The sequence below is a fragment of the Monodelphis domestica genome, chromosome 8 (genome assembly GCF_027887165.1).
Source record: "Monodelphis domestica isolate mMonDom1 chromosome 8, mMonDom1.pri, whole genome shotgun sequence".
Classification (NCBI taxonomy): Eukaryota; Metazoa; Chordata; class Mammalia; order Didelphimorphia; family Didelphidae; genus Monodelphis; species Monodelphis domestica.
Window position 1 is genome coordinate 230,260,571 of NC_077234.1, and position 25,481 is coordinate 230,286,051.

The following is a 25,481-nucleotide window of genomic DNA, read 5'->3' on the forward strand; positions in this document are numbered from 1 at the left end:
AAGAAGAGAAATAAAAAATACAGGTGGCCTGCTATGAAGCCTTGGCTTGCTCAGATGCTCATTCAATAGTTAGCACTGACAATCATCTCTGTCTTAGAGGAGGAGTTCTCCATTTTTCTTACTTCAAGACCATAGTAAATACTCAGACGCCTTAAGTAAAGCAAATGCTCGACCACAGTTTTGCCATGGAGGAATGTAATAAGCATCGAAGTGTCTAGAATCCAAATCTCAAGGCTGTGTCTCTACCTGTCCAGTAACATGCTATATTTATAAAAGTGGTGTTTTATAGCGAGCTGTCTTTACTTAAAAAGAATTTCAGCCAATTCTCTCCTTTCAGCATTAAAAATAAATAACAGATGGAAATGTTTTCAACAGCATAGCATTTTCACTGTGCTATTTGGAAGGTAAGTGTAGACATGCCCTAAAGTACTGTATTTAGTGTTTTTAAGGATCTTCTGAAAAGGAATGGAGACAACTGCCCAACTAAATTTATGTTCAAGGTTCATTACAAGAATAGGAGTTTCTCTGCAAAAACAATTTTGGTTATTTGTGATCTTCATAGTTTGGAAACCCAGAACTACTTTTCAAATGTCTCAGTCAAGCGTGTGAAGCATGATTCCAGATCAAAGTGGTTTTTTATCATGCAGGTTAAATTCAATAATAATTTTCAGCTTTCTTTGATCTTTTAACATGTTCAATCCTGTAAATTTGTTCCTTTAAAAATGGCACCAAATGTGCTTATTCAAAATATCTTTTGAAAATCGCCTGCTTTTTATTTACACATAAGAATCCTATCTAGTTTATAAGATATGATTTGCAATCTTGGAACTCATTTCTTCTAAGAACCCACACCTATGTTGCCACAGGTTCTTTTGTCACCTCTCAAAAAAAGGGATATGGAGAGACTATTTGTGGTGAGTTTTTGGAAAACTCCAAGAAAAAATACAGGATTTTGGTAATTCAGAAGGTAAATCTTTCTAAAAATCAGAATTATTTTTGAGTCAGACTTCCTAACTGGATCGGAATAGAGATCTTGGTCACTTTCAGTTATTTAAGATCCCAGGCCACAAGAGTTTGTATCATACCCAGTATTTTGGTTAATAATTCACTGTTTGCCTTAACCTTTTTTGTTCCTTTCATAGGAGGGCATATTCTCATAGCACATTTAATCTCTGAGCATACCTTAGAAATGTGGTTAGAGTGAATGCAATATATTATGATTTGGGAAAACCCAACTTGATTTAGTCCCTTTGTCAGTCATAGAAACCACCATGATGTGGTGTATTTTATCCTGGAATAAGGAATGAGAAGATCTGGTGTCTTGTTCTGGCTCTGTTACTAACTAGTGGTAGGACATTACATAAATTATTTAACTTCTCTGAGCTTTCATTTTCACATTAAGAAAAAAAAAACATGGGTTGGACTACACAATTTCTAAGATCCCTTTCATCTCTACAAAAGTAAGAGCAGAAAGGAAAATATAGATAGGCTATAGGCTTTTTGAGGGGAAAACATTAAAAACGCATGCAAAAATAATAAATGGAAGTTGGCAATTAATTTTAGAGGACTTATTATGCTTCTAATAATACTACAAGAATCCATTTGAGTTGAAATTTGGGATTCTGAGAGCATTTTCATTTCCCATTATCAATCACTGAATCTTAGTTATTAAAGCGACCACAGAAAACTCCTGCCTAGGTAGGAAACTTCTTTAAAATATCTCTGAAGGGCAATTTGGGACTATGCCCAAAAGGAGACTAAAAGACTGTCTGCCCTTTGATCCAGCCATAGCACTGCTGGGTTTGTACCCCAAAGAGATAATAAGCAAAAAGACTTGTACAAGAATATTCATAGCTGCTCTCTTTGTGGTGGCCAAAAATTGGAAAACGAGGGGATGCCCATCAATTGGGGAATGGCTGAACAAATGGTGGTACATGTTGGTGATGGAATACTATTGTGCTAAAAGGAATAATAAAGTGGAGGAATTCCATGGAGACTGGAACAACCTCCAGGAAGTGATGCAGAGTGAGAGGAGCAGAACCAGGAAAACATTGTACACAGAGACTGATACACTGTGGTACAATCGAAGGTAATGGACTTCTCCATTAGTAGCAATGCAATAATCCAGAACAATTCAGAGGGATTTATGAGAAAGAATGCTATCCACATTCAGAGGAAAAACTGTGGGAGCAGAAACACAGAAGAAAAACAACTGCTTGATCACATGGGTTGAGGGGAATATGATTGGGGATGCAGATTCTAAATGAACATCCTAGTGCAAAATTATCAATAACATGGAAATGGGTTTTAATCAATGACACATGTAAAACCCAGTGTAATTGAGCATCAGTTACAGGAAGGGTTAGGGGGAAGGGAGGGGAAGAATATAATTCTTTTTAACCAGAGAAAAATGTTCTAAATTGACTAGTTAAATAAAATTTAAAAAATAATAAAATAAAATAAAATATCTCTGAAAAGGGAAAATCGGTCCTTGACCTGGATTTATAGTGATGAGACAGTCATTGCTTGCTGGACAAGCCAACTCTAATTTTTCTAATTCTTAGTTTTTTTTCATATTGAACCTAAACCCCCCTTTCTACAACTCCCACCCTTTGCTCTAAATTCAGTCCCTTTAAGTTAAACAAAGCAAAACTTAGTCTTTCTTCAAATACTCAGAGTTCATTAGTCCTGTAAGTATTCTCTTTTCTAGGCTAAATGTGCCCATTTCCTTTTGTCAATCTTCATTTGGCATAGTTTTTGGTCCTCTTAATCCTTTGGCTTCTGTAATCTGGATGTGGTCCAGCTTGTTATTGTCCCTTCCAAAATGTAATGCTCAGAAATCAACACGATTATTATAGGTGTGGCCCAACCAAGGCAAAATACAGCAAGATTGTCCCCTCCCATGTCGTGGAGCCCCAAGATCACTTTAGTCACTCAAGTCACTATATCACACTGTGGACAACTGCAGCCCACTGAAAACCTTCAGGTCTTTCCCATGTGAACTGCTTTCCAAGCATGCCTCCGGTGACTTGTGCTTATACACTTGATTTTGTTTTTAATCCAAGTGTAGTATTTTTAATTTATCCCTGTTAAAATTCACTTTATTACATTTGGCCCATCGTTCCTGGGTGTTGAGACATTTATAGTTACTGAGTATGTATCTCTACTAGTTTTATGGCATTCACAAATTTAATGGTCAAGTTTCTAGGCTAGGTCTTAATCCTGATAGATGATGATTTGATGTACATACATTTGCATGTTCTTGGTTTTCTTTAACATATATATGTATATATATTTCACATAAATTATGGGTTTACTCATAGGATGAAAACAAAGTTAGAGGGAAGTGTTAAGATGTCTTGGAACATACTACATTTGTTCCCAAATAAATTCATTAATAACATTGCCCTGATCATCATAGTTCTGCAATTGCCTCAGTAAATACAATAATCAAACCTCAATGTAAGGTCACAACATTTTGCTAACTTGGTAGATTGCTCATGAAGCTAACTAACCCCAACCAATCAATTGATGAACATTTATTGAGCCCCTGCTGTGAGACAGGCCCTGTGCTATGTATTAGGAATACAAAGATAAAAAAAGGCAGTCCTTACTCTCAAGAAGCTTACCTTCTGTGAGGAAAGGGGGAAGAATATGGACCTGTTTTCTAATCCTGTCAACTAAAGCTGGCGGTCTCTCCCCAAATTACATTGAATTTATTTTTTATACATCTTACATATACTTATATGTGTACATTTAACTTTCTCATCAGAATATTGCCTCCTTAAAGGCAAGGTCTTTGAGGGGTAGTTTGATGGCTCTGTTGGATAGAGTGCTGAGCTTTGAGTCCGAAAGACCTGAGTACACATCTGGCTTCAGATCCTAGCTGTGTGGTCCTGGGCAAGTTCCTTAAACTCTGGGGAAGGAAATGACCTCTCTAGAGTACCTTTGCCAAGAAAACCCCACGTATAGTATAATCCATGGAGTCACAGAGAGTCAGACACTACTGAACGACTTAATAATTAAAAAGGTAAGGCAAGTAGCATTTTTGTTTTTCTATCTTAAGCATCTAATGCAATGATCAGCTTCTAGTAGGTGCTTAATAAATGGTTGGTTGATCAATATATATGAATACTAAATAAATGGAGGATTGTGGTTTTAGAGCTGGAAGGGATCTGAGGGAATTAGACCTAGAGACCTAAGTGTTCATAAATGATAAAAATCAGCATTTGAACCCAGATCCTTGGGCTAAAAACCCATTGTTCTTTCTGCTTTATAGTATTTCTTATAATGTCCTATTTTTGTCATTCTTGAGGATGGGGAAAATTCTCTTAGAGATTCTATCCCCTTTCAGTTGCCCCTTTCCCCTTCAATATCCCTCTGAACATTCCATAGATCCTTAATTAACATGTAGAGGTTTATGGGATGTCTTATGACTAGGTTGTCTGGTGTGAGAACTTGCTGAGCCTGTTTCAGGGTTGCACATCCTCCTTTCATATCTACTTGTCACCCAGTTCTGTGGCTCTAAGAAGTTGAAGCAAGTTCGGCAGCCACATCCCAGTAAAACCATCTCCGCAGACAGGCTAAAACAGGCTGAGGATAATCAATAGGCTTCAAGTTCATCAGTTATGGGGATGTCACACCCTAGAATATGAAGGCTTCTTTCTGCAGAATGGGTAGATGAGAACAGTTTGTTCTGACAACCTTGAAGGTGATTGAAGCAGTTGCTGAGAAATGCTTGATCACATCCTGAAGACAGCAATGCCAAGGTCATTTATTGCATCCTGGGCCATTGCCAGTCATCTTGACTCTTTTCTTGCCACTCAAAGAGAGAGTTATGCTGACTAAATACAATTCTCCTCGCTGAAATCCAATTCACAAACAATTCAAGATATCACTCTTGTGATGTAATTCGTCCTCTTTAAAAGGACAAATAACAATATGTAGAGAACATTCAGGATAAATGTTTATTAGCACTAGATCTGTCTCCCTCACTCCCTCCTTCCCTCCCTTAAGAAATTAAAATTACAAGAGAAAAATGTACAAACAATTCTACTTTCATAATTATGTTTTCGTTTTGTTTCCTTTTGAAAAAAATTAACATAATTTAGATTTTATGGGAATCTACTTTTCTCCCCAATCCCACTTGAGATAGATAATGTGGACTATGTTCCATACTTTGGAATAAGTCAGATACTTGTTCCTTCTCTGTATTTTTTCTTTATTTCTTTATTATGAAAGACGTGGGATTATAATCCCCAAAACTCCTTAGAGATTTTACTAGTCATCTGAGACCTCAACAACAATTTAGAGACTTTAAGGAGGCTCTCCCAACAGTCAGAAATGCCAATAATGCTTAATGAATTAAACATTTATTATGAAACACTTAAAATTTCTCTCAGAAAGTATTAAGATCTAGCGTGAGACAAAAAAGAATGGAGAAATGTGGGAAAGGCAAAAGGAAAGAGTGATACAGGGTACAAGATAATGAGTCTTTAGTGCTGGATAGTGGATGATATAACTCAGTCTTGGTTTTCAGAGAAGTAGGTTATTGGATTTCAGGTTCAGTGGGCATCAGGAAGGAGAAATCTCAAGAAGAGTCCTTTGAGACTTTGAGTCCTATGAACTTGAAACATTCAGGTTCTCTCCAATTCCCTTGTGTCCTCTGTCATCTCCAAAGAAGTCAAGTTTCTGAAGCAGGGAATTGCCATCAGTTTTATAAGGAAGTGTTCAGGCTTGTTTCCTGCTGGACCAATACTGGGGAATTAGAATTTCTAGAGAAGGTCACCCTACTTCTCTTTTCTTTATCTCGGTTATTTATTAAAAAGAGACATAGGATTATAACCCCCCCCCCCAAAAAAAAACTCCATAGTGACTCTACTAGTTATCTTAGACTTCAACAATTTGGGGGCTTAAAGACAGTTTTCAAAAAAGAGATTTAAAGATGGTAGAGACCTTAGAGGTCACTTAATCCAATGCCCCCATTTTACAAATGAGAAAATTAAGTTTCAGAGAGGTTAAATGATTTGCTTAAAGTCAGTCATACAGTGTCTAAGTTGGGATTTAAACCCAATTCTTTTTGACGCAAAGTCCAACATTCATTATACTAAATGGAGGTTAATCAGTGAGAAGCATCATTATGAAGATCTGTTCTTGAGAAAGATGTATTTCCAGTAACTAATTCTTAGAATCTTAATCTAAACTTGCTTTCCCCATTTCGTATATAATTTATGAGATTAACCTTGTTTATAACCATAGAGTTGGAAGGGATGTTAGAATTGATCTGTTCCAACTCCATTTTTTAAAGGAGAAAGAAACTATGGTTTACAGAAGTTTTGTATGGCTAGCTTAACTAGCTATAGTTATGGCTAGCATATGGTTAGATGGCTAGCAAAGGTAGATCAAATTTGAACCCAGATCTGTTGATTCCTTATGTAATCCCAGTACATTTTTTTCTTCTGATTTAACTTGCTGTCTTACTTTACTATTTAAGAATGAGATTAAGTGTCCCAAACAAGAAGAAATAAGACAAAAAGAAAATTTTATGATGGCATAGCTACAATAGTAGTAAAATTCTTTATAGGGCACTCAGAATGTTTACTCCCACGTAACATCAATTGCTATATTCAGTTTCCATAAATATTTTTTAACGGGATACTTTGATTGGTATCAGAATAATTGTGACAGCTTGAAAAGTGACTAGATAATCCATCTCCTGACAGAGAAGAATAAAGAGTAAACACTATTTTTTTTTTAACATGGCCAATGTTTTCCTTCATTATACACATTTGTAACAGGAAATTTTGTTTTCTTTCTTTTTCAGAGTAGTGGATGGGGAGGCATAGTGTAACTTTGTTTAAAAAAAAAAACAAATTCTGAAAAGTACAGGCAATGAAAAGTAAGGATTTTATAATTCTTATATAATTCTTTTCTGAACAGAAAATAAAAGCCTCTGTTTAATTTAGTTTTATAATTTTAAGTTTGTTTTCCTATTACTTTTGCATAGTCATTTAACTATTTTTAATAATTCTAACAATTAGATACTGATAAAACACAATTAACTATGCAGTTTTATTTCAATACTCCAAATGTAATGATGAATTTTAAATATTTAATGTTTTTCTAATATGAAAAATTATTGTTGAAGATGTTTGTCTATCACATATAGTTTGAAATAAAGTAAAAAATAGAAAAGAAAAAAGCAGGGAGAAGACTAGATGCCTTCTAAGAATTTAACTCAATAGTAAGGGTGCAAGTAGTCAGTAATCATATTTCTTTCCTGAATAAGAAGTTATCTATCTGTTAACTTGCTTTATTTATTTCAACTGCATAATAGTTATTTTTTTCTCTCTGAATAGTATCTGACCTGAATCTTTGATATAGATTAATAATTTGGCATCAAGCACAGGTCACTACTATCCTAACTAGGTCCTTCACCTCATCCACCATATTTGATTCTTCAGTCTTTCCAAATAGTAAATCAGTTGCCAATTATTGTCAGTTCTACCTACTCATCTCACTTCTTTTTTCTTCTTTTCATGCATACAGCCACGACTATACATTCAGTCAGATTGATTCTCCCCTCCTTTATCTTTCTTTTCTATTCTTTCTCCTTCTTTCTCTTTCTTTTATGTTTTTCTTTGTTTTCTGTTTCTTACATCATGATAGTTCAGTAAATTTTCTCCTCTTTCTCTTCCCAGAGAGCCATTCTACATAATAAATAGTATTTTAGAGGAAAACAAATCAGCACAACTGAGTGATACATTGAAAAAATGTTAAAAAGAAAAAAAGAAGAACATGTAACAACTGTGGACTTCCCACCTACATGAAGGGGTGGTTTGGGGCTTGACTTCTCTTACCTCTTCTTTTGAGCCATGTTTGATCTTTATAATTTTGTTTCATTCACTTTTAATTTGTGTGTGTGTGTGTGTGTGTGTGTGTGTGTAATTGTTCTTTCCATTTATTTTGTTGTAGTTTGAGTATGTATTGGTTTCTTAGCTCTGATTCTCTGATTACTTATCTCTTCATTAGTTTGTGTAGATCTTCCATGATTCTTTGTATTTATATTTGTAATCAAGTGCTTAGGACAGTTTCTGGCATAGAGAAGGCATTAAACAAGTGTTTCCTTCTCCCCTTTCCTTCCGGGTCTTTCCTTCTCTTCCATGTGAAGATGACAGATGACAAACTTGTATACAATATCCATTGCTGTCATTTTCCTGGTTTCTTTGCTAATTAAAAAAAAAACTAACAGAATGTGAGGGCATTATATATTAAGAGCACCATGGGCAAGCCTGAGCATCTGTACTAAATCATCATGATGTTAATAAATGTCAGAGGATGTTAATAAATTAAACCAAGGAAGTTACTAGAAAATATTCCTTCCTTCCTTCCTTCCTTCCTTCCTTCCTTCCTTCCTACTTTGATTCATCTAAAGTGATTTTCCTAGTCTTCAGGTCCTGACCATATCACTCTTCTAGTCAATAAACCCTACTGGCTTCCTGTGTCCTCGAGGATCAAATATGAACTCCTTTCTTTAACTTTTAGCACCCTTCACAACCTGGCTCCAACGACTCTTTCTAATCTTATTACATATCACTCCCCTTCATTCGTATACATTAGAGACCAATGAAACTGACCTTTTCCCCATGCCTCATACCCAACTGTTCATCACCCATGTCCAAGTTGTTTGCATTTTCTCCATGTCAAAAACACACTCCCTTCTCACCCCAGTTTTTTAGCATTCCTGGTTTCCTTCAACGCTAGGCTCAAGAGACACCGTCCTTCTGCAGCCTTTTCTGCTTCTCATGTCCCTTCCCCTCCCTACGCTCTCATCTGCTGGTGCACTCCTCAGAACATGGCATTGTATCTAGTTGCGTACAGCCACAGCAGGATCTCGTTTATATGAAACCAACACTAGGAATTCAGGCATACATGACTGGCACTCAAGAAAAAAAGAGAGAAACATTTCTAGAACACAACATTTTCATTACTTGCTCACTCCATGCCATTTCCCCAAGCTGCGTACACTCTCCCTGCAGTTCCTGCAATTACACTCATTCTTGTTCTGAGAAGCATTACTATGTGTCGTTACGCTGTTTTGAGCCCAGTCAATCTGGCAGGAGTTTTCCCCTGTAACAAGTCACATCCTCATTAGAGCAGTGCAGTGCTTCTCTTTGTTTCATTAATGCTATTTAGTTGTTAACAGTGGCCACAAAGTACAAGAGTGGTGATGCTGGTAGCTCTGGTAAGCCTAAGAAAAGGCAGGAAGTGCCTCTGTCTGTTCACACAAGGAGCACTTTCTTTAAATAAAGAATTAAACAATAATAAATTAAATAATAAAAATTTTAAACAATAAATAATTGCTATTATAGACAATTCTCAATTTATGTGAAGAGTCTTAGAACATATTGGTCACATAAAACAAGGATCCCTGTATATAAAGACATGCTGTCTTTCAGAAATATTTTAAGCTTCCTGAGGGCAGGCACTACTTCACTTTTTTGTCTTTTTATCCTCTAAAACGATCACAGTGCCGAAATCTTAATAAATACTTGCTGTATAAACTCATTCATTTATTACAGTCTAACAATGGAAATAGCATAGAAGATTGGCTTTTTCAATTGATTTGGTTCCTTTGTTTCCCAGCTCCAATCCTGGTCATATTTCTGACATCCTCTGATGTTTTCATGAAGTGTTTTTTTATTTTTTTTGATGATTATTGTCTGGCACACAGAAGGTACTTAATAAATGTTCACATCACCTCATAATCTATGAATCAAATTTAGGCTAACACATAATATTTTGGGCATGTTTTTTTGAAATCTTAAATTACACAGAAGAAAAAACAGAATAGCTTAGAAAAATATCTGAGGAAGGAGGATACTGTCTTCTTCTCAAATGTTGAATTTGTACCTAGTTCTTTCTCCACTAGGGGCTTGGCTTACATTAAAAACCTTGATGTTTCCCAACAGTTCATAAGCATTCACATTTGTCCCTTGGCTATGAAATGGTTTATAGTGTTCTTTTTTTATTTATTTTTTATTTTTTTAAAAAACCCTTACCTTCCATCTTGGAGTCAATACTGTGTATTGGCTCCAAGGCAGAAGAGTGGTAAGGGCTAGGCAATGAGGGTCAAGTGACTTGCCCAGGGTCACACAGCTAGGAAGTGGCTGAGGTCAGATTTGAACCTAGGACCTCCCATCTCTAGGCCTGGTTCTCAATCCACTGAGCTACCCAGCTGCCCCCTGGTTTATAGTGTTCTTGAGCAAGACAGCCACTCTGTTCAAAATGTCTCTGGGATTAATAGATTCCCCCCAACCTTTGTTACAATATTCATCATCATAGGAGTTTCCATGTTGAGAAAATTAGCATCAGAAAATTCTTAAGTTCTGTGTTTGCTAAAATATTCTAATTGTAAAAGAGATCAGAATATGGCAATGCACAAAGTTTCTAATTTAAATTAGTGTATTAAGATGATTGTTGGTTGATGTTGAATATTGTATATTAAGATTATTCATTTTATGAGCATAACCTATTATCTTTAAAATATGTGACATGATAAGCTGACGTCATGGTCAGCTCAAAAGCTCTCATGTATAGTTTCTCTTTAACCATGCATTCATAATCATCACTTGTAATAACTAGTGACGATCTAATTATGCCCTAGAAAACATCTTTTACTTGTCTGTCATTTTTTCCACATTTAAGAATCTATGAACACATGATCCAAAATTCTGCTGGCTTTTAAATGCTAGCTGGCTAATTTGTTCACCAGGGTCCTTGGAACTCTAAGTTTCATCATACATTCTTTAACTGAAAAATAATACTTCTGTTTCTGTCTGTGCACTGTATTTTCAGAGATAGAAGTAAAAAATGTTACAGTAACAAAAATGTTTGTTTTTGTTTTTACTTATTGTTTTTGCAACCATATTCTTTATTAAAGCTCAATGGGAATAAAATGTGCCAGGGACCAAATTACAGAATTTTTATATCCCAAAGAAACACTGCGAATTCTCTAAAATTATAGAATATTAAGTCAGTACTTCCTTAGAGACCAAAGCTTTAGTTTTCTTAATTTTTAAAAATTGATTTGTGTGTTGATTACATTAACATTCACATGTGTCTTCCCACACCACAGTCTCATCTAATCAAAAATATGCATATATAAATTATGTCTTTTGTCTTTCTATTCATCAGTTCTTCCTCCAGAGGTGGACATTCACAAGTCATTTTTCAAATATCAATTCTATAGCTGTTTGTAATGTTCTCTTCATTCTACTTTTTTTGCTCTTTCCAAGATTTAACACATTCCTTATAATGCAGTACCATTCCATCACAATATATCCCATGATTTGTTCATCCGCTCCCCAGTTGATGGACACATTCCTTCAGGTTCCAGTTCTTTGTCACTAAAAAGAGATCTGATAAAAACATTTTGAAACAGAAGTTCTTTTTCTTTACACCGATTTCCTTGGGAAACAGACCCAGCAATACCAATTTGATATACACAATTTTATAACTCTGGGCCTAATTCTAAATTGTTTTTCCAAAGTAGTTGGACTGCAGTTCCACCAACATTGTTTTGTGTCTCCATTTTCTCACATAACCTTTGAAATTTGTCATTCTTCCCTTTTATCATTTTTGCCAATCTGATAGATATGAGATGATATCTCAGGATTGCTTTGATTAGCATTTTTTAATTGGTAATGAGTTAAAGCATTTTTTTATATGCCTATATATGGTTTTGAGTTCTTCATCCAAAAACTGTCTGTCCATATCTTTTCAGTATTTATCAATTGGGGAACTTATTGTTCTTCAAGAAACAATGAAAGAAAATATGATGATGAGCATTGTTAGCACACAAATGAGGATAATCAAAGTGGAAAATTAATCAAAATAGACTTTATACTTTTTTCTACCAATAAGGAGACTTCCTTCTTCAATGTAGATTCATGCTTGTTCTAAACTCATAGTCTTAAGGGAGTTAACTAAATCACTGATCCATAATATTACATGTTATAAATTATATCATTTGTGTATAGACACAGATAAATTTATAAAGAATATTGGGCATAGATAAATTCTATTATAGATAAGTTCTATATAGATAAATTTATATTTATAAGTAAACTACTATATATTTATATATAGAAAGAATACATATCACATATGAGTGTGTATATAGAACAAATTAAGGAAAATAAAAATACGAAGTAGTTACATACTGGGCAATCCAGTTAATTTGTGTCAATTTACAAATATATATACACATATATGTGTGCTACAGCATATAAAATATGAAAATATACAAAATGTATGTGCCATAGAAAAAATATATATAATTTAAACATATAGACACATATTGAAGACTTGGTGGTCAGCTTGACTGGTGATGAGCCTCTGAATCTAGCTAGGTTATTCCTGTTATGACAGACATCGAGATCCATCCTTTAGTATTTACCAAGTACAGAAGCATTGTGTATACAGACTGAGCTGAGTTTGAACACCACTTCTAACCTATACTGTCTATCATCTGCTGCTGGACAAGTTACTGAACCTGCCAGTGCCTGACATCTTTCTGAGATGGATACATTGCAGAGAAGGGAGGGAGTCCCTCTTCCAGGAACTCTATCAATTGTTTCCAAAGTCCAGGATTGTTAAGAGTCTCCTCTGAAGGGGAGAGTGATCAGCCAATCAGTGAGGCTTATTTCTAACAAGTCCATTCCCTTACCTTCCTTTAGTGAACTCCTTCATTCTGTCCCCTCTTCTAATGCAAGCTTCCAACTTTCTCTTTTCTGAGCCTGGAGTTTTCACCTAATAAAAGTTCTTAATTTATTTTGCATCACATACCCCTTTGGCAATATAGTGAAGTCTGTGGACCTTTTCTCAAAATAATGCAAGTAAATCCATAAAATAAAATATAGGAATCTTTAATCTAAATAAACTCTTCCCTACTGGGAAAATTCTTCACCCATTCCTTAACCCCCTTTACCTCATGAGTGAGTAGGAGCTCTACCTACTCCCTTCCCCTTTTCATTTTGCCTAAAAATAACTGAACACCAACAAAGGACAGAAGGATGAGTAGGCATGAGTGGATTATGGCCTGGATGGTACACATTTTGACATCATCTGCCTCTCCACCAAAGTCTACCTATTTTACAAGTGTCCATATTATTATTTAAGGCATCCTTCTGGTCACTCAGGTTTTCACAATCTTTGTGTCATATTTGACTCCTTATTTTTCCTCATTAACTAATCATCTGAAAAAAAATAAACGTGTCCAAAGTCCTCAAACTTTACATAGGTTCCCTTCTCCCTACAACCATCATCGTAATTCAAGCCTCATTAACTTTTGTTTGGATGACTGTAACCTCTTTTTTTTTTTTAAACCCTTACCTTTCATCTTGGAGTCAATATTGTGTATTGGCTCCAAGGCAGAAGAATGGTAAGGGCTAGGCAATGGGGGTCAAGTGACTTGCCCAGGGTCACACAGCTGGGAAGTGTCTGAGGCTAGATTTGAACCCAGGACCTCCTGTCTCTAGGCCTGGCTCTCAATCCACTGAGCTACCCAGCTGCCCCCTGACTGTAACCTCTTATTTGGTTTCCCTGCTCAAATTTCCCCTCATATGAATCCATCCTCCACATAGCAGCAAAAGTGATTTCCCATAAGTGCAAATCCAATGATGCCATTCAATAAGATCTGATGACTCACTAATTATTCCAGTTGTTCAGTAGTTTTAGCTGCATCCTACTCCATGACCCCATGGGGGAGGGGGTTTCTTGGCAAAGATACTAGAGTGAATTGCCCTTTCCTTCTCCAGTTCATTTTACAGGTGAGAAACTGAAGCAATCAAGGTTAAGTGACTTGCTCAGGGTCACATAGCTAGTAAGTGTATGAGGTCAGATTTGAACTCAGGAAGAAGACTCTTCCTGACTTCAGCCCATAGTACCACCTAGATGTTCCAATGACTCCAGTATCAAATATTATTTCATCTCTACCACATCCTTATTCAGCTTATATTATATGTAAAGTAAGCTTTATAATGTATATAATTATCATTACTGTATATATATATATATATACAAATATATGATTTCTAAATATACATATACAAATAGAACTTATGTATACCAAGTCCACCCTACCCCAGCCCAGAGGTATGTGATGAAAAATGGTAGGAGGCATCAACTCCATATCATCAAAATTATAATTCCAGTTTTAATAAAATAAATTTTATTAAAAAAAATTCCCTAAAAAATCATAGCCTTTTGTTCAAACTGTTTTCCTTATAACTATCCAAATTTTAGATGAGAGAATTGAAAATTTCTTCCATGGCTCAGCTCAAGCTCAATGTTCTACATGAGTTTTTTTGACTCCTCAAATTACACAGTTAACATATATGTATATACGTTCATGTTGCTTCTCCCAGCAAAACTCAAAGCACCCTTAGAGCAAGGATTATTTTTGCTTCTGCCTTTTATACCTAGTACACTGGTTGGCATTTACTAAATGCATGCTCAGGGACTGATTATCCCAGCAGTTTGTTATTTCTGCTCTGAGAAAGGGGATGTATTCTATTTTCTCTATTTCAAGTCATGCAAAAAAAAATGGATACATTGATCATTAATGCTGATATCACTCTACATATCCATTGCATCTCTTTCTATCCTCTTCTATTTCCTTAATAATTTCTCATTGTAGATTCATTTTCATTCAGATTAATGTAAAACAAAGTTGTATGGCGCCCAACTTTCTCCACATCACAGGAAGATAAGTGTTTGAATTTTAAAAGAGTCCTTAGAGAGTAAGCAAGATTAATAAAGTGTAAACACACAATGTCATTAAGGAGGAAAAGGTGTCAACAATTAACAGTCTTGAAAACAAGTTTTGTCACACATAAGATTTAAGACTAATACTTAACCTACAGTTGTGGATAAGACTTTTTTCTTTTATATGTCATTTTTTCTTTTCTTCTTTTTCTTTTAAATTTTAATAACAAACTTCCACATATTTTCCAATGTTATATAATCCAAATTGACTCCCTCCCTTCCTCCTTCCTCTTTCCTAGAGCTGGCAAGCAATCCAATCTGGCGTATACATATATAATCATGCAAAACTATTTCCATATTATTTATTTTTGTGAGTGAATAATCTTTTAAAACTCAAAACCGAAAATATACACTCAAATAAACAAGTGATAAATCATATGCTTTCATCTGCATTCCCGGTCCAACAGTCCTTTCTCTGGAAATTCTTTTTCATAATTCACTCAGAATTTTTCTGGATCATTGTATTACTGTAGTAGCAAAGTCTATCCCATTTGATCATTTGTGGGCTGAGGTCTTATGCCACTTAATTTAATGAATGGTAATTAACATTAATCACAAACTATTGTATTTTAAAACAAGAAAGAAAACAGATTGCTAACTTGTTTACCTTTTGAATTCCCTTGTTCCATGATGGTGAGACTATGGCACACATGGCAAAATGGCACGTGGAGACCTCTTTGTGGGCACACTCGCCATCTCTGGCAGTTAGTTACTAGAAAGGCAGAGGGACTCTGAGGAGCTGCTCCCCTCTCCCTCTCCACTGTGACTCCCTGCCTCTTTGCGCTCACTCTCTCCCCCCAGCAAAGTATTTGGACCACTCCCTTCTCTTTCTCTGTCCCTTGCCTGGGGTAAGGCAGGGGGGTAGGAGTGGTATATGAGGAAGGTGGGCCATGGCACAAATGGGAGGGCAGGGCACAGCACATGGTCCTAAAAGGTTCTAATAGGTTTGCCATCACTGTCATCAGTTAAATATCCTACTTTGAAAAGGCAGCTAAACCAAAAAATGAATAAAAAACATTTGCCTATAAGATACCAGGAACACTTAAGAGAGGCTAATATTAGTCCACAGAAAAGTACTAATATATTCCTTAATATATGGGGGAATGTAAGGGAATCTGTTAGCATAACTGGTACAAATGATTAGGAATAACAAAAATGAACCCTATAATGTACAAATTAATAAAAATGACTTAGAGCTTTTAGTTCTGAAAGTTTTATTCATGCTTTCCCCTTTATGCGCACCTCCACCTATGAAGTCAAAACTTATTAATTTATAATAAATATTTTGTTTGCATATTTGTATATCCAAAGGGCTGGTGGTAGCTAGTGGTAACCAGACAATCACACAATCACACACACACACACACACACACACACACACACACACACACAAACACAGGATCTTCCTTTAAACAATGAATTCCTTTTATTTGACTAAGGAGGAAAAATGAATCAACTACAAAAGTAGCCATTCTTATTCATACTTCAAATGTTGGATCGTGTCTATTGTAATTGCTTATGGTTTATAATTGGGCCATATTCCCACTTGGATTCTGATACTGAGACCATTATACTACTGAATTCTGCAGAATGTGCCAGAGTTCCAGGGTCTCCAGCAACAGGCAACATTCTGTAAAAGAATCCAAATCTTATGCAATGATAATTGCTGATCCAAAGAAGATATATAAATATTGTGCAAATTTGACCAGTGGAGACAGGATCTTGGAAAGAAAATGATATTGCCTGAGGACATGAGGAGACCATTAGTGAATATTAAGGCACAAAGTATATGGTTTTAAAATTAATATTCTATTGTGAGCTATTTTTACATCCAAAGAGATGCAAGTTTCTCAACATATTTCTGTTGGTGGGCCATACAGTATTTATCCTTGAGCTCTACACAGGGGGTCAGGAGAGCAAAGGGAAGAGAGAAACTTCAAAAACACAGCAACAGAAACTAGAGTTGTGTTTTGAAACAAAAGTGACAATTTCCCCAATATCCATCCTTTTTAAAAATCACTCTTGATAGTGTTTGTGTTTGTCCTTTTCCTGTATATCACAGAAAGGAATCCAGAGAAAAGGATACTCTGCTCTGATACTCCCCAATCCTTCCAATTAGCTAGAAAACACTGGTGTATGTCCAGGGCAAAGAAGAGTCTTCCTCCTTTTACCACCTTCCTGGGTACATTGGCATGAAGAAATTGAGAATTAACATGAGGCTAAGTAAAATCACCTTATCTTAAATAAAGGAAATAAAATGTATATTCAATACCAAACTTGCAGGGCTACTACAAATATTGGTACAGAATATGATCAACTCAGATGGCCAGACAGCTTAATAATCCTGTTTTGGTTACTTTTGCTTTTTTTACATTTCTCTCTTATATCTACAATTTCTGGGCATCACAGACATACTTAAAAATATAATCCACACAATTCTCTTTTCTTCTTAAAGCGAATCCATAAAATTTACTCTATCCCTTCCCTACATTCCTATAGATGCCACTACCTCTGAATAGTGCTGGTACATCCTTTCTATAATAGAGTAAGATGATGGCAGGGAACTGCCATCGTCAACAGAGTGAGGACAGATGCAATAATGCTTACAAATTCGCCCTTTATTTTCTAACGAAACATTTTAGACAACACATTCTGGAGGAAACTGAATCGTTATACGACCAAGAATATAATTTTCTTCATTTCAGTGAGGAGATGTTTACTTGGTTTTATGTCGCCTATGGGACTATGATGTGGAACTGCATTACAAACAAGAGATATAATTGAGCAATTCCAAGTAGGCAGGGTACTGTTTTATTATACCGTGTGTACACATTTTCTTAAAACACCAACTATTTTTCATTCCACAATATTGCTTCCAAAATATATAAACAAAGTTTTTCTCATTTGTGAGAAAAGAAATTTACTGAAGCAAGAAAACAAGCTCATGTTGGAAAAAATATAAAGCAAATAATTAATGCAAATAGAAAGAAATAATTCATTTCTCTCCAACAGAATTACCAGTTAAGGTACAACGTAAACTGTTATCTCCAGTTTCAAATGAGACAATGGAAGGACAGAGACTTTAAATGTTATATGTATTTTGGCATTGATTATTTTTCCCTCAGAATCCTTATATTAAACTTGTACCTGAATAATTTTTGAAAAAAAGTTGTGACATACCCACATCAACAGTTAGTTTGCCCAATGGCTAACAAGCATTTATTAAGCATTCACCATAAGCCAAACACTGTGGTAAGCACTGAGGATATAAATAAAAGGAATGAGTACTTTCCCTCAAGAAGTATACATTCTAATGGGAGAGTCAACATGTAAATAGGACAGCTAGGTGGTGCAGAGGATAGAGAACTGGGCTTGGAATCAAGAAGATTATCTTCATTAGTTCAAAACTTGCCTCAGACACTGAATAGCTATGAGAGCCTGTGCAAGTGACTTAACCCTGGTTTTTGGATCAGTTTCTCCATCTGTACAATGACTTAGTGAGGGAAATGGCAAACCACTCCAGCATCTTTACCAAGAAAACGCCAAATGGGTTCATGGAAAGTCAAACATAATGGAAAATGACTGAACAACAACATGTAAATAACTAGGTACATGTAACAGAGACACACAAAGTGGATAGGAGGAAAAATGAAAAAGAAGGCATCAGCAGCTAGAGGGAACCAGGAAAATCCTCTTCCAGAAGGTAGCCTTTGAATTATTTTTTTTTAAATTTACAATTTATTCAGCCTTTGGTAAATCACCCTAAGATATTTTACAAATATGATTTAGTAGCAAACAGTAATGTTCTTTACAAAGACAAAATTGGATCTAACAAATGCTTGGCTATTATAAAAAGGCAAGCAGAAAAATCCATTATTAAAATACAGATTACACAATAACTTCAGCTATTTTTCTTTCTTAGGAAATCATAGGTGAACTGAGTCTTGAAGCAAGCCAGGGAAACCAGGGAGCATTCTAGATTCCTGGCAATAGCTAATATAAAACTATGGATGTGATGTGGGAGATGGGGATTCATGTTTGAGGAACTACTAATGATTAGCGGTTGCTGAATTGTACAGTACCTGGAGAGTATAGCACAGAGAAGATTGGGAAAGAAGGAGACAAGTTATAAGTACTTTTGACAGGCAACATTGATCAGAAGACCAATAGAGTTAGGAAACCTAAGTTCTAATCCCAATTCTTTGGCTTATTTGGTATGAAACCTTGGGCAATACATTTAGTTTGACTTCCATTTCCTTTTCTATACAATAAGGAGTTAAGCCTGGATGATTTTAAGACCCTTTCTAAGTCTAAAGTTTTTGAGTCTATTATTTAGCTTTCAGGGTTCAATGAACTTTTTGCTGTTGATCTCTGCATCTGTCTTCCAACCTGGCTTCCCTCTACCTTCTAGATCCCAGGAAAGAGCCAGGGAAAGGCACAGCCTACTCTGTGGGAGGAGAAGGTATCTGCCTACAAGATATAACTTGAAGGGTATAGGACAGTAGACTTGGAAATTATTATGCCCACTTGCCCAACACCTTAAAGTCTAACTTTTGTTTATTTGTGTATTTGTATGTTTGTGTGTGCCTGGTGGGGTATCTCACAGCTATTACTAGTTACTTTGATCCACAGGGCAAGCATCTCTGAAATTGCCTTCTATTTAGAACAGCTGGGTGGCTCAGTGGCTATTGATATGGGAGGTCCTGGGTTCAAATCTGGACTCAGACACTTCCTATCTTTGTGACCTTGGTCAAGTCACTTAACTTGCCCCAAATGTCTAACTCTTACTATTTTTCTGTCTTGGAACTAGGACTTAGTATTGAATCTAAGAAGGAAGATAAGGGTTTAACAACAGAAAGAAGAAATGGCTTTCTACTCAAGTGTCTAAAGTCAGGTACAGATTAATATGTAAAATAAATCCTGTGAAGTGACTGGATTATTTGAAATCCCACTGCCTATTTCCAATGGTCAGGAACCAATGATGATATTTTAACATAATTATAACTTCAATTAGTGCAAATCTGAACACAGACAACCACTTCAAAGGATTCATCGTTTCTACTCTTAGGGACCTAGCCATAATTCATGATGTGAAATAACAGAAACAATTAAGATAAATCTTCTTAGTCAACATTGGCTCACACATGGGTGTTAACAGTTCCTGCCATCTGGCTGCTTATTTTAAATATTTTTTCTTGCTAACTAGATGCTAAGCTCAGTCATTCCCTTTATTTTGCTTTAATTAATTAATTAGTTTGATTGTTGAATTAAAATTCCTAGGTATCCCCCCCCCCCCACGCTAGAGAAAGCATCATTCGACAAAAAGATGTGTGTATACGTACAACAACATCTTGCTTATTTCTAGCTCTCAGTTCTTTCTCTAGAGGTGGACACAGACAGTCCAGCTCTGTCATTTCTACTGCCAAAGGAATAGACCTAACTTTTAGGGCTCTGGGGCAAAGTCATGGTAGTTAGCCTTCTTGGTTATACTGCCATCTCCAAGCATCTTCCATAAATATTAACCCTTCTTATAGTAATACCCATCTAGTCACTAACTTCTCTGAGCCTCATTTCCTCTTCTGGAAAGTGGGGATATGATGATGGATACTTGTTCTCTCTACTTCATAGAAATTTTGTGAGGATGAAGTAAGGTAATGTTAGTCAAATGCTCTGTAAATTATAATTTTTGTAGTAAATCATTGGGGGGCATCTAAGTGGCAAAGTGGATAGAGTGCCATGACTGAAGTTAGGAAGGCTCATCTGTCCGAGTTCAAACCTGACCTCCGACACTTATGAGCTGTGACTCTGGCCAAGTCACTTAACCCTGTTTTCCTCAGTTTCCTCATCTGTACAATGAGCCAAAGAAGGAAATGGCAAACCACTCTAGTCTCTTTGCCAAGTGAGATCATGAAGAGTCAGACACAACTGAAATGACTAAATAACAACAACAGCAATGGTAAACCATAAACTTGGATAATATCGAATACTTTAACAGTGACTCCATTCATAAGATAATTATTAGAAAATAGAATACAGGACCATGATAGAAGGAGATATCTTCTAGTTAAGTCTTACGTGGTCTCTGTGGGTTAAGTAAAGCAAAAAACATGAGATGGTGAGAGAAGAAACGCGTGTAGAGGAGGAATGGACAACAGAGAGCTCAGGACCCCGAGGAAGACTAGGAAGAAGAAAAGCCTTAAAGCAAGCTTCTAAAGCATGCAGATCTTAATCAGTCCTGCCCTAAGGAGTAAACATTAACCTTTTCAGTTGATTTTGTCTGGATTCCTGTGCTTCAGTCCTATCCTGGGTATTCCACTTCCCAGTCCAGAGCCAATGAATTGACTGGTTCCTGACCTTTCTGTTGCCTTGGTAACTCATTCTTTCTTAGGCTGAAGGAAAGCACTGGTGAGAGGGACAGTCTTAAGACCTGACTATGGTCCCCTCCTTCTCAGAATGCTTTTCTTTTGGCTATTGTTGTTTGAACTATGATCACCTATGGCTGAATAAAAATTCAGAATATTTAATATACTTACAAACTATTTGTGAAAAAATTATAAAAACCAATGCCATTTGGAATGTTCAAGTTGAAATAGTATAGTAGGTTTTGGAAGAGTTCATGCATCTCCCTTGCAAAGGGAGGGCATGTGATTGTGGTGGGAAAAACAGATTAGTGGGCATCATGGCAGCAAATGCCAGGCCTTTAGGGATCCATGTAATAGCTTGAGTGACATTGCACACATAGTTCATCAAAAATTCCTGATTGCCTCATTATCTATAGGTCTTCACACTATCCCAGAAATGAAATTTTAGTCTATTTATAAACAGAATTCTAAAAGGTCTACTGATTTTAAAAAGATCAAAAGCCCTTGTTTTTAGATCATTTTCATTTCTGCATATATCCCTCTGCCATTCCCTACCTAGTGAACTATCCCCTTGAAATTGGGACATGTCCTCAATTCTCTGGAAAAACATTAATTTAAAACAAAACAAAACAATTTGACCTGTAAGAGTTTGGATCGGTTTTATCCTCATTTAATGTTTTTTTTTTCTTTTTACTCATTGCCATGGCATCCCTCAATCTACTTTCTACCCCCCAAAGAGCACTTTACTGAGAGCCTCAAAATACCTCTCTGGGAGCTATTAGTTTAGAGTCTCTACCAACTCTCATCAACTTTTCCCCAAGACAAAATGAAATATCCAAACCCTGAACAAAAATGATACATGAAAACTGAATTCATTTCCAAACAAAAAAGGGGCTTCAGAAACAAAAGGGTTGGGCATATTCCAGTTTTTAATAAACTTTCTGTCTAAACCTCATTAGGGCTGCTACTACTGTACTTTGTTTAGTTTCTGGGCACTTGAGGCTATGTTTACTTTTCTGGAGGGTTTCTTCACACAGTAAATGTGTCCTGGTTTAGAATTACCAAAAAGGGGATGAAGATGAACAAAACAGGAGCCAAAGGGGATGAAAGTTATAACTGAAGCACTTAATATGATGCCAGGTATTCTGGATTCTCAATAATATTTGAAGATAATAATGACAAGACATATCACAAGAGCTCCAATTATCCCCTAGGTGAGTTCTGTTCTGGTTTCTCCTCTCATATGTTTTCAACTTCTCTTCCTCTAGAAACTCAATAGTCATTCATCATTTTTGACAAAATTAATAGATAGAAAGATAATAAAAGTAATAGACCATAATTTTGACATAAATGATATTTTCCGCCTTCAGAATGCCAATTGGAAATGTCAACAGAATGTTGCATGGTATTTGTAATAAGTAATGTGGATCATCGTAGAATTTTAAGGGTTGTATAGTTTGTGTAATTCGTGTATTTAGTTGATACATTGAAAATAAAGCAAATAAATGAAAACCACTCAATTTCAATTGGCCTCATATAAGTGAAAAACAAAGAGGGAAAAATATTTAATCTACATCTGGCTTTCACCCTATATAAAAATATTTTTTCCAAGTTAATCAGGTGTTCTGCCCCAAATTCTATTTGTCAACAAAATTTCAATTGTCAAGAATTAGAGGCAAAACAAAAGATGACTTTTAAAAAGCACTTTAACACTTAAAAATTGCTTTGCTTCTGTTATTCAAAAGAAATAGATAGGCTTAATTAGTCCCCCTGGTAACAATGGTTAATCTGAGGTTCAGAAAAATAAAGGGACTTCCTTTTGGTCATAAGATAAGAAAGTAGAATTCAAACCCTGACTCTAAATCCAAAAATCTTGCCAAAGCACTATTCTCTTCTGATTAAACCCCTGAGAAATCTGATTCTGCACTAATTCATAGTGATGGCTGAATGATCTTTGTCATTTTAATGAATCCCTGTACCTTAGTTTCTTCATCTGTTCTAGCATTATTAACAACAACTTTCATTGATTCCTATAATAAAAGAACTTAAGCAAAATGTGAGAAAAGTATAAATGGTATAAAAAGCATAAAATAAAAGTATAAAACAAGGTAAGAGATGCCATTATTCTTCTCTAAAAATCATTATTTTATTTTAATAATGTTTCCACATTTTTCTTTTTTCTTTGAAAAATTTTAGTTAATTAATTTAGAATATTTTCCCATGGTTACATGATTCACATGTTTTCTGAAGTTATATGATCCATGTTGTCTCCCTCTCTCCTTCCCTCTTCCCTCCAAGAGCTAACAGGCAATTCAATCTGGGTTAAATATGTATTATCATGCAAAAATATTTCCATATTATTCATTTCTGCAAGTGAATAAGCTAATAAAACCAAAACTAGAAATCATAAGTAAGTGATGAGTGATAAATAAATAAGTGAAAAATCATATTTTTCAGCTGCAAGAATTGTCATTATTCTTATACATGTTCTTAGGTAAGAATACCATTCTCAGAAATGTTCAGCACTCTGACACTCTTCTCAGTACTACTATAAAAAAGTATGGGAGGAAGTATAAAGCAATAATATCATATTGGATATTTTTCATTCATTTCCAAAATGAATTATTTCATCTAAAATTAGAGTTAATTCTTATTTGAGTTATAGCATTTTGATCTAAGGATTGGTTGGGTTAGAAAGACAACAGGGAGCAAGATGAGTTGCTAGAACAAGAAACTAAAAAAAGGCAACAATGGAGAAAACAAGGGAAAGAGGAGCCCGTGACAGAAGATGGTTTTATGCTAATTATATTCCCTACATCTCTTAATTTCTTCTGCTAAGATTTGCCATTGAACTTCTTCAAGAATTCAGTTAATGTCTCAGATGCTAATGCCATATTGGTATCGTCATTGGGCATGTGTCCAGTTAAATAGATTTCTTACCAAAATTGCAGTTCTCCTGATCATCTGGATGCCAGGAGAGCTAGAGGACACCAGCTAAAGGATAACAACTTTACCCAGAGTGCTAAAGAATCAAACATATGCATAATGCTGCCTATCACTGAAGTCTGATACATGTGGTTATCTGGCATGATGGCACAGTCCCTTCAGATGAGAATAACCTAATTCTTCTTTCCTTGTTGTGTATGAGGGTTGTATGCCTTTCCTACGAGGGAGTGCTTACTTGTCACAACAGATCTGGTTTAAGGTATTTGTGTGTGTGTGTTTAAAATATGTTACAACTGTAGCATTTCTCTATATATCTATTCTGCCGTGGAATTAATATACAGTATCGATTCCAAGATGGAAGGTGAGGGTTGTTAAAAGAATCTCACACGCATGAGCTGACATTTAATTTCATGGCTGGTTTATGTAGTTATGAAAGTCCATAATTACCCTTTTGGTCATAAATCAACTTGTTTGAGACATGGTGATGCCCTTTCAGAAATATTGACAAGTATATCTGAGCCTAGATATTAAAGTCAGTATACTTCTTAATTGTCAAAAATACTACCACACACAATCATTAGAAACCCGTATCTCCTGTCTGCTCTCCCCTTTCAGCTCTCAGTGATATCGAGGTTGGCCAGATTGGAGGATGGGAGCATGCAGGAATGGGCTGAATTTGCTTTAGCCACTTCTCTTTTTCTTTGGTCTGTATAATGCTGAATGACAGGTTTGAATGAATTCTTCCTCTTCCAACTGGTTATCTTGGTATCATGTAGACAGTGTGCTAGACAGGATTTTTTTCTTGAACTCTGCCTAAATTGACCTTTTCCTTGAAATAAACATATTAGCTGACATGCAAGTTGTTCTGCCCAAACACAAATGTCAAAATATAACAGATGCCAGCCAATGACCAAGACACTGTACTTTTCTTCCTGTGTTAATATGAGGTTTGAAATAAATATGCACTCTGTGGTCTGCCAAAGCAGATGCTTAACTTTCAACATTCCGCAGTGAAATGGCGGACAGAGCCCTTACCTTTGGGAATGGTAATCTGACAGCTGAGGTCGCAGTCCTGCTGCAGCTGATAAAAAGCCACTTCCTGCAGCCGGGCACGCTCCAGCTCGGAGAGGCTTTGGACGGGAACTGACTTCAGTCGAACACTGCGCCCTGACATGCTGTTCCAAGTAAAATCACCCTGGAGATCAAGCAGAAAAATATGAAGTGTTACATGGTTCACCTACTTTAACAAACATATTCGTCTCTTTTTTATCAGAAAGAAAAACATGACAGGAGTTGGTTGTTTTTTTTTTTAAGTTTATTTTCTCTTGGAGTCAACTTTAGTAA

At 35.8% G+C, this 25,481-nt stretch overlaps 1 protein-coding gene across 5 annotated transcripts in view; it reads right to left on the bottom strand.

The window, feature by feature from the left end:
- ARHGAP6 (Rho GTPase activating protein 6) overlaps positions 1–25,481 on the bottom strand; it is a 675,128-nt gene that overhangs the window by 99,171 nt on the left and 550,476 nt on the right. For all 5 annotated transcript variants that reach the window (XM_016424787.2, XM_056808175.1, XM_056808176.1 and 2 more), the window contains exon 2: positions 25,173–25,332. In XM_016424787.2, the coding sequence (XP_016280273.2) occupies positions 25,173–25,332 (160 nt within the window). The remainder of the gene's footprint in view (positions 1–25,172; positions 25,333–25,481) is intronic.